This window comes from Loxodonta africana, chromosome 18 (assembly GCF_030014295.1).
Source record: "Loxodonta africana isolate mLoxAfr1 chromosome 18, mLoxAfr1.hap2, whole genome shotgun sequence".
NCBI lineage: Eukaryota > Metazoa > Chordata > Mammalia > Proboscidea > Elephantidae > Loxodonta > Loxodonta africana.
Window position 1 is genome coordinate 11,071,444 of NC_087359.1, and position 10,276 is coordinate 11,081,719.

Genomic DNA, 10,276 nt, shown 5'->3' on the forward strand with positions numbered 1-10,276 from the left:
GTAGCCCCCAAGAAGATAAAATACTTAGGAATAAATCTTATCAGAGATGTAAAAGACTTATACAAAGAAAACTACAGTTCACTTCTGCAAGAAACCAAAAGAGATTTACATAACTGGAAGAACATACCTTGCTCGTGGATAGGAAGACTTAACATTATAAAAAAAAAAAAAAAAATTTTTTTTTTTGTTTCTACCAAAAGTGATCTATACATTTAATGCAATTCCAATCGAAATCCCAAGAACATTCTTCAATGAGATGGAGAAACAAATCACCAATTTCATATGGAAGGGAAAGAGACCCCGGATAAATAAGGCATTACTGAAAAAGAACAACAAAGTGGGAGGCCTTAACTTTACCTGATTTTAGAACCTATTATACCGTCACAGTAGTCAAAACAGCCTGGTATTGGTACAACAACAGATACATAGACCAATGGAACAGAATTGAGAATCCAGACATAAATCCATCCACATATGAGCAATTGATATTTGACAAAGGCCCCAAAACAGTTAAATGGGGAAAAGACAGTCTTTTTAACAAATGGTGCTGGCAGAACTGGATATCCATCTGCAAAAAAATGAAACAAGACCCATACCTCACTCCATGCACAAAAACGAACTCAAAATGGATCAAAGACCTAAATAGAAAATCTAAAACGATAAAGATCATGGAAGAAAAAATAGGGACGTTAGGAGCCCTAATACATGGCATAAACAGTATACAAAACATTATAAAGAATGTAGAAGAAAAACTAGATAACTGGGAGCTCCTAAAAATCGAACACTTATGCTCATCCAAAGAATTCACCAAAAGAGTAAAAAGACTACCTACAGACTGGGAAAAAGTTTTTAGCTATGATGTTCCTGATACTGCAAAAATTCAACTGCAAAAAGACAACCCAATTAAAAAAACGGGCAAAAGATATGAATAGACACTTCACTAAAGAAGACATTCAGGTAACTAACAAATATATGAGGAAATGTTCACGATCATTAGCCATTAGAGAAATGCAGATCAAAACTACAATGAGATTTCATCTCACTCCAACAAGGCTGGCATTAATCCAAACAACACAAAATAATAAATGTTGGAGAGGCTGTGGAGAGATTGGAACACTTCTACACTGCTGGTGGGAATGTCGAATGGTACAAGCACTTTGGAAATCGATTTGGTGCTTCCTTAAAAAGCTAGAAATAGAACTACCATACGATCCAGCAATCCCACTCCTTGAATATATCCTAGAGAAATAAGAGCCTTTACACGAACAGATATATGCACACCCATGTTTACTGCAGCACTGTCGACAACAGCAAAAAGATGGAAGCAACCAAGTTGCCCATCAATGGATGAATGGATTAATAAAATATGATATATTCACACAATGGAATACTATGCATCAATAAAGAACAGTGAGGAATCTGTGAAACATTTCATAACATGGAGGAACCTGGAAGTCATTATGCTAAATGAAATTAGTTGCAAAAGAATAAATATTGTATAAGACCACTATTATAAGAACTTGAGAAATAGTTTAAACTGAGAAGACAACATTCTTTTGTGGTTAGAAGAGGGGGGAAGAAGGGCATTCACTAATTAGATAGTAGATAAGAACTACTTTAAAAAAAAAAAACATTGGGAAAGACAGCACACTATACAGCGGAGGTCAGCACAATTGGACTAAACCAAAAGCAAAGAAGTTTCCTGAATAAACTGAATGATTTGAAGGCCAGCGTAGCAGGGGCAAGGGACCATGGTTTCAGGGGACATCTAAGTCAATTGGTATAATAAAATCTATTAAGAAAACATTCTGCATCCAACTTTGAAGAGTGGCATCTGGGGTCTTAAACACTAGCAAGCAGCCATCTAAGATGCATCAATTGGTCTCAACCCACCTGGATCAAAGGAGAATGAAGAACACCAAGGACACAAAGTGATCACGAGGCCAAGAGACAGAAAGCGCCACATGAACCAGCAACTACATCATCCTGAGACCAGAAGAACTAGATGGTGCCCAGCTACAACCGATGACTGCCCTGACAGGGAACACAACAGAGAACCCCTGAGGGAGCAGGAGAGCAGTGGGATGCAGACCCCTACTTCTCATAAGACCAGACTGAATGGTCTGACTGAGACTAGGACGCTGGTGGTCATGGCCCCCAGACCTTCTGCTGGCCCAGGACAGGAACCATTCCCAAAGCCAACCCTTCACACATGGATTGGACTGGACAATGGGTTGGAGAGGGATGCTGGTGAGGAGTGAGCTTCTTGAATCAGGCGGACACCTGAGAGTATGTTGGCATCTCCTGCCTGGAGGGGAGATGAGAGGGTGGAGGGGGTTAGAAGCTGGCAGAATGGACACGAAAAGACAGAGTGCAGGGAAAGAGCGGGCTGTCTCATTAGGGGGAGAGTAATTGGATGTGCGTAGCAAGGTGTATATGGGTTTTTGTGTCAGAGACTGACGTGATTGTAAACTTTCACTTAAAGCACAATAAAAATCATAAAAAAAAGAAACAGAACACCAGGACACGTGGTCTTGGCTGACTAGCCATGCGGCAGATGGTTCAGCAACTACAATTCAGAAAACGAAGGCGGCAAGGCCAGTGAGGTACCTTTTTTCTCCCACTAAAAGAGCAACAATCTCTGTTAAAGCTTCTAACTTCGTCCAGTCACCTAGAACACTGATTCTCAATGTGTCCCAAATACTGAAAGCATGTAGGAGTCTAAAAAACACTGAGGCCTGATCCCAGCCCGAGAACTCTGACATACTGGTGTGAGGACATATTAGTTTTGTATTGCTGCATAACAAAACTTAGTGGCTTAAAACAATGCAGGTTTATCATCCCAGTTTCATGGGTTAGGAGTTGGGACTCAGGCTGGCTGGATCTCCTGCTCAGGGTCTCCCACGGCTGGGATCAGTGTCAGCAGGCTGAGTTCTAATCTGGAAACTCAACTGGAGAATCTACTTCCTCGTGGTTGTAGGAGTGAGGGTCTCGGCTTCTACTGGCTGTAGGCCGGAGGCTGCCCTCGGGTCCTAGAGGCAGCCGTAGCTCCTGGCCACATGGCCGCTTCATGGGTAGTTCCCAGCACAGCAGCAGTTGCTTCTCAAAGCCAGTGGGAGAGGGCTGAGGGAGTCTTCTCTGAGTATGTCTGTATGCATAGATACAAATATGTTTATCTGTAAATAAATAGGTAATGTATATATATATACAATGATGTACATAACAATGCATGTTTACATAAAATAATATATTTATGGGAGTGACACCCATCATCTTTGCCAATCCCATTGGTTAGAAACAAGTCAGAGGTTCTACCCCAATCAAGGGGTGGGGAAGATACAAGGTGTGGCTCACTGGAGTCACCTTAAGTGTGCCTGCCACATGCTAGGACATAGGTATTGGGATGTTTCAAAGCAAACAGGAAAATTTTAATGCATAGCCAAATTTGGGAACCACTGTTCCCAGGACCTTTGTTGTGATCTAACTCCAGAACCAGACTGTCATCCCTCCTGAAGCACTGCCCAGTCCCAGCCCAGATGCTGACCACGAGTCCAGATGCAGCCTCCTTTAAAGGAGCTTTGAAAAGTCTCCTATATTATGGATTAAATTGTGTCGTAGACCAGGAATCGTGGCTAGCCCATGATTCTCAGTATTGTGTGCTTGTCCACTAGCTTGTGATCTGATGCAGTTTTCCTATGTGTTATAAATCCTAACCTCTATGATGTTAATAAGGCAGAATTAGATGCAGTTATGTTCATGAGATAGGACTCAATTTACAGAATTAGGTTGTATCTTGAGTCAATCTCTTTTGAGATATAATAGAAGCAAACAGTGAGGAGAAAGACTTCATTACCACTAAGAAGAAGAGCCAGGAGCACGCATGTCCTTTGGGCCCAGGGTCCTCATGTTAATAAGCTCCTAAACTAGGAGAAGATTGATGACGAGGACTTTCCCCCACAGCTAACAGAGAGAAAGACTTCCCCTGGAGTTGGCACCCTGAATTCAGACTTCTAGCCTCCTAAACTGTGAGAGAATAAATTTCCGTTTCTTAGAGCCATCCACTTGTGGTATTTCTGTTATAGCATCAGCAGATAACTAAGACAGGAATGCTTATCAACATTGAAGAGGAGGCGTCCACAGCACAATCCGTGGAAGTGTAGAAGGAAGAGCTGGTCATGTGATTGTTTAGGCAAACAATTTCAAAAACAGTCTATCTCAGAAAAGCTGGTAACAGGGAACCCAAGTTCAAGAAGAGAGAGTGCTGACATGTCATGGGATTGGTAACCAATGTCACAAAGCAATATGTGTACTAATTGTTTAATGAGAACCTAGTTTGTTCTGTAAAAGTTCATCTAAAGTACAATAATTAAAAACAAGAAAAAAAGAGTATTTCCATTCTTGTATTATATTACTAACAAAGCAACTTCCACATAAATAAAAAACAGAAAAGAGAAGGAAGCAAAAATACGAAAGACTAAGGAAAAAACTCAGGAAACTAACCGTGTGGCCTTGGGTGCTGAAGATGTTCTTACAAAGATTAAAAAGATTTTGTGAAAGAAAAGACGGCTTAAATGAATAATTTCTTTTAGAAGGATCAGCACAAAGCTGGTTCCTATGAGGTGGAGGTTAAAGATGTCCCAAATGTCCAACTTTTCCAAATTGTTGTATCACTCCATCATTTCTAACACCTCCTCCCCTCAGAACTCTCCCACCTGTCTTTCGGTTTGTAATTTGCTGCAACGTCTCAAAGAATTCATGAACCATCAAGGAACTGGTTTACAAGATTGTGAAGGCTGGCAAGTCTCAAAGCCATGGGCCAGGCATCAGGCTGGAGGCTTCTCCAGAATCATGTGGTTGCAGGGACTGACGAATCCAAATCAGAGGTAAGACGACAGGTTGCTGCCTCACAAAGCTGTGGAAGCTGGCAAATCAGGTCAGACGATAGGTTGCTGGCTAAAGTTCTAACAACTGGAAGTCAGATGCTGATAGGCTGGGCGCAGGGTCCAGAGCAAGACAAAAATATTTTACAGAGCATTCATATATTTATACATATATTTATATATATACATAGGATGCAGACCATACCCTCAAGGAAACTCCCCTTACTTGAGCAAGGCAGTACAAGAGTGTGACTTGAACACTGGTGGTAAGGATGGTGAATAAGATAAGGGTGGTGACTTGGATCATACCCTCTAGTAAAGTGGTGACTCAAGATACATCCCACCCCAATCTTGTTCATTAACATAGTGGACAACTCACTCATAGAGGCTAGGAATTAGAACACATCACAAAATAGAGGATAATTACAGCAGGTCATATGGAAGACAATTACATCAGACCATAAAATGGAGGATGACATCATAACATAACTTCCAAACCACCGAATATCATAGCCCAATCAAGTTGACACATAACCTTAACCATCATCACAGGTTCCATACACCTTATTTGCATTAGTAGCAATCTGTCCATTTCCCTTGGTGGGCCACAAGCACCCCATTTGCACAGTACCACCCAATCATTGTAGGGGAGTTAAAAAAACTATGGCTAAAATGGCTAGAAGGGCCATATTAAGTAATTCACTGCACCACACTGCTCATTTGGCCTTATATAAAAGTCACTACACAAAGTGAAAAGACGAACCAAAAAAGGAGAAAGTCTGTTTAAAATGTAGATAACGGACAGATGATTAGTCTCCAAAATTCATGAAGAATTTTAATCAGGATACAAAAGAAAAGAATCCTATGAAGAACCACAGAGGGATAGGACGTGTGACCGGTGGTCACCCACGGCCCCAGGACGGGAAGGACCAGAGGAGACACGTTTACCTGCGTGAAAATTCCAAAGAACACAAATTCAAACAGCAACAGACCCATTCTTCAGCTTCTCCAAACAAAATATTAACAAAACATCAATATAGCCACATAGCGAAGGCGGGGCAGATGGCGGCTTGGGCTCAGGACCCTGCGGCAGGAGGGGGTGGATGACTCAGCATTTCCACTTCCTGCCCGGGCTGAGGATCATGGGAGATATGCAGATGGGCCAGAGCACCATGGGCAATGGCCTTTATATTCCTGGGCGGGGCCAGGGCCTTTTTTTCCCCGGACTGCTGACGACGGTATGGGCTTCTTGTTCTCTATTCTTGTGCGAGGCCAAGTCTCAGCCAAAGTCCCTCAGACGGAGGGGGGTCTTAGGCACCCCACCCATGGGGGTGGGTTTAGACTGAAGCTCCCATCTTGCTCATCGTCTTCCTCCTGTGTCAGCTCATGCGGGGCTAATCTGGGCATGGGGCTCTGTCAAGTTCTGCCAGGCTCTGTCAGGCGGACACGGTGTTGGAGTCCCTGAGGCCAGGGGTCAGGGTGTGATGAGACCCAAGGGAGGCTGGGGAGCTGAGTGAGCTCACAGGCCCTGTTACGGTTAACTTGTGCAGGACTCCAGCTCTGAAGTGTCTGACGCCCACCGCCCCCACTTCTTCCTGCTCTTGGAGCAAAATCCACTCCCAGCTGCTAGGGGGCGCTGCACTCACTTACTCTTTTCCTTCCCAGAGAGCAGAGCTGTTGTAGGAGCTGAAGAAATTTCCAGAAGTTCCATTCCCAACTTCTGCAGGCCCGCATTGAATTGAGACCCAGGTTACCCACTCCAAACCCAATTCCTCCAACAAGACACACTTTTTTCTCCTCCCTTTCCTCCTCCTCCTCCTCCCCCACATCTCACTGTCCCCAGCCTCCTGTGCCTGTGGGTCCCACTGGCTAGATCCCAGCAAGCCCTGGTAGGAGGTAGGCATGTGTCCCCCAGCCAGCATGCCTTACCTGTGGGAGGGCATGTCTTACCTGCACAAGTCCTGGATGTATCAGCTTCAACATGGTCCTCAGCTGCAGGTCTGTTTCATGTGTTTCAAGTCTGCCTTTCTGAAACTCAGAGAGTTACTGCAACTTGAAGACTGGGATTCTGAACCAGTGGAGTTCATGGAGGCAGGCCCTGAGCAGTGGGGGGACCTGGGGATGGGGCCGAGCTGGGGGCAGGGTCAAGGGCAGCTTGCAGAGGGGAGCTCTGGCCATGGGGGACCTGGGGCCCTGGCGCCTGCCCAGGTGGGGTCGGAGGGGTTGGGCACTTCCATTTTGTGCCCACCGAGCTGTTGCCTCAGGATGCGGTGCCCCTGGCCCTGGGCCTAGAAGATGCCAGCTGGACTCGCGGGCTCCCCTGGAGACTTGAGGTACCTCCTGCCTGCCCACTCTGGCACAGCCTCCCTCCCCCGTGGCAGGGCTTCCTCAAAGTGGAGGTTCCCCCAGGGGAGCCCCTGGTGCTAGAGCTGGGCTGTCTGGACCCTGCCGAGGCTGAGAACTGGTTGCTGGACCTGAAAGTCATCGCCATGGTGGGCGGCTTCGAAGCCATCTACTTCCGCAAGATGGCGCCCAACAAGGCCCTGTGAACACCAGGCCAGGGCTGGAAACTGCTGCTGGAGCCCAAGGAACTGTGGGTGGTGAGGCTTCAGGATGCACCCCAGCAGCAGGACCTGTACCGGTGGAAGCTGAGCATTCTGGAATCTTCCTCCCCAGGGCAGAACGAAGAGCAGCTGGTGTCCGTGGACACGGCTCTGCTGAAGTGCGTATTCACCATTCTCTCCTGTTCGCCCTTGGCCAATAGGGCCCCTGAGCAGGGGGATCCAGGATCTAGGCTACCATCCTCCACACAAGGACAGGAGCCCAGCACCACTGAGACTTGGGGCAGTGGGCCTGGGGAGAACTTGGCTGTCACTGGAGCCTCGGCCCTGGGGGAGCTGCCTTGTGTCCAGCCCCTCAGCTGAGGGCCCCAGAACTGAGGGACAGAGGCCCAGGTGGCCATGGTACCCTGGCTGCCCCAGGACACAGTAACCGGGGAGGGCTGGCCACTGCTCCTCCACCTATAACCAGGAGTTCAACCATCAAAGGATGCGGACCTGCGCCTCATGGAGGAAGAATAGGGGCTTTCCAGGGGGTGGGGAATAGTCCCCTCTGGCCCCCCAGGAAGCGATACAGACGTCAATAACAGAGAAACGCTCTTATCCTTCAATTGTCACTGAGTTAGAAACGTGATGCTGAGCAGGAACAGTTGCTGAGCTGGCGTATTACATGCAAGCAGGGTGTGGAACTGAGCCTCAGCCCCGACCAGGCCCGTGTGCAACACACACTCCCTGGAACACGCCATACTCTGGGGGCCATGTGGATGTGTACTCACCTCTGTCCAGATGACCTCAGGGGCTCCCCAGGACCCTGTCAGCCACACCGAGACTCCGGGTCCACAGAGGGAGGACACTTGGTTTCAGATGTAGGTTATGTTATGCAGTTTGGCTGTTTAGTTCTCATTGCCTTGGGTGTCGTTTTAACTAAAGTCGCAGAGTTCTGTATCCAGCCCTCGTGCAGCGTCGTCTCTCACAGAGCCCATGTAGGGTCCCTTGCTTCTAGGACAAACCAATCCCAGGCTTCCCCATTTTCACCTGTTCCAGCAACCAGTTGAGTAGGCAATCCCCCAGCCTCTAGGTTTGTGATAGCTTGCAAGCCCAGTCATGGCTTTTACTTTCTTAATTCCTGGGAAAGGCAGAGGATGGGGCTGAGATAGTAAGTATGCGGGAGAGAGGAGCCACAGGTGGACAGTGTCCTCTTCGCCCCAGGACTCCGAAAACTGATTGAGTCTAGGCACAATCTTAGACGAAGTTTATGAAACTTGACGTGAAATGTGAATTATTGGGACCTAAACTTTCTAAACTTACACAAACTTTTTTTTTTTTTTTTAGACTTACACAGGAGCCCTGGTGGCACAGCAGTTAAGAGCTTCGCTGGTAACCAAAAAGTCAGTTCAAATCCATCAGCCACTCCTTGGAAACCCTATGGGGCAGTTCTACTCTGTTCTATAGGGTTTCTATGAGTAGAATCGACTCCGTGGCAAGGGCTTTAAACTCACACACTTACACTCACTCACTGACGCACTTACAGTCTCACACATTGCACACACAGGTCTCACCTGTCCAGGTGATCAGGAATGGCTGTGTGCAAGCCCGTCCTTGTTCCTGGTGATGTTGCCCTGTAGCGCTTGATGACCCGCACAGAAATGGAGTTCCCCCAGCTCATCTGGGTAGCAGGTTTTAACCAGATGCTGCTATCGCTCAGCATAGACTGTCTTAAACCTACCTTCCAGTATTGTTTGCTTGTTTCAAAAGAATGCATATTGACGGTCAAAAACTTAGAAAACAGGCCAAAATGAAGAAAATTAAAAGCACCAGTAACTCTAGGACCCTGCAGAGAAACCTCTGTTAGCATCTATTGTTCTAGCCTTTTTCTATGGATCTTTATGATTTTTTGCTTTGAAAAGAATTTTTTAGAAGTGTGGCCTCCACATATCACTGTTAAGTTGGAAGGATGGCTGGAGAAGAATCAGGAGTGGAGGCCCGTCCAGCTCTGCCCTAGGCCCTTCTTGGGGCAGCAGCTTGGTGGGGTCCTGGATCCTCTCTCTTCCCCCACAGCCAGGCATCCCCTCTGAGTCCAGGGTCTGTGATGCTCAGAGGCCCCACAGGGGTGTGCCAGTGACACATCCTGATCAGGAAAACAGTGCTGAACCACCCAGCCCTCCCTGATGGGCAAGTAGGGATGCTGCCTCAAGACTCCAGGCCATGTCCACATCCTTGCTGGTACGGTGAGACAGATTTGTAGTAACCTGGTGCCATTTAAGGGCAGGTATCCAAAGAGTGGAAACCCTGGTGGTTAAGTGCTATGGCTGCTAACTAAAAGGTCGACAGTTTGAATTCACCAGGTGCTCCTTGGAAACTGTATGGAGCAGTTCTATTCTGTCCTGTAGGGTCACTATGAGTAGGAATTGACTTGATGGCAATGGGTTTTTTTTTTTTTTTTTTTGGTTCAGAGAGTTGGTGGGCCAAGGTTAGGAGGTGAAGGAGACGCTTGGAGACCCCCAGAAACAGAGTCCCTATAACCCCAGGAGGATTTTGTTCACCAGTGGGGCCACCCTGTGGGGTCAGAGGCCTGGTTTGGGAAGCATCTGTGAATGGCTCTGAGCAACAGTGTCTCCTAGGGGAGAAGCTGGAAGGAGGGTCAGGAGGCCATGTCTGGGCTCAAACCTGTGGAAACTGTTCACCACCCCCCTTCCGACTGGGTGGAGGCTGCCTGTGTGAGACCCCTGTCCTCTCCTTTCTCTGCTCAGGCCTGCCTCAACCCTTGTGTTCTAGCTCTGAGCCTGGGAAGGAAGCAGGATCCTGCCCAGTTGGGGTCTCTCGACATCCCCACACGGG

At 47.1% G+C, this 10,276-nt stretch overlaps 1 protein-coding gene across 1 annotated transcript; it reads left to right on the forward strand.

The window, feature by feature from the left end:
- The first annotated feature begins 6,107 nt into the window (after nt 1–6,107).
- LOC100673025 (testis-expressed protein 19) lies at nt 6,108–9,851 on the forward strand. Its single transcript, XM_023556770.2, is given in 2 exon segments — nt 6,108–7,110; nt 7,113–9,851. Coding segments are annotated over 2 exon segments (645 nt in total). The 5' UTR covers nt 6,108–6,782; the 3' UTR covers nt 7,430–9,851.
- Nucleotides 9,852–10,276: the final 425 nt, after the last annotated feature.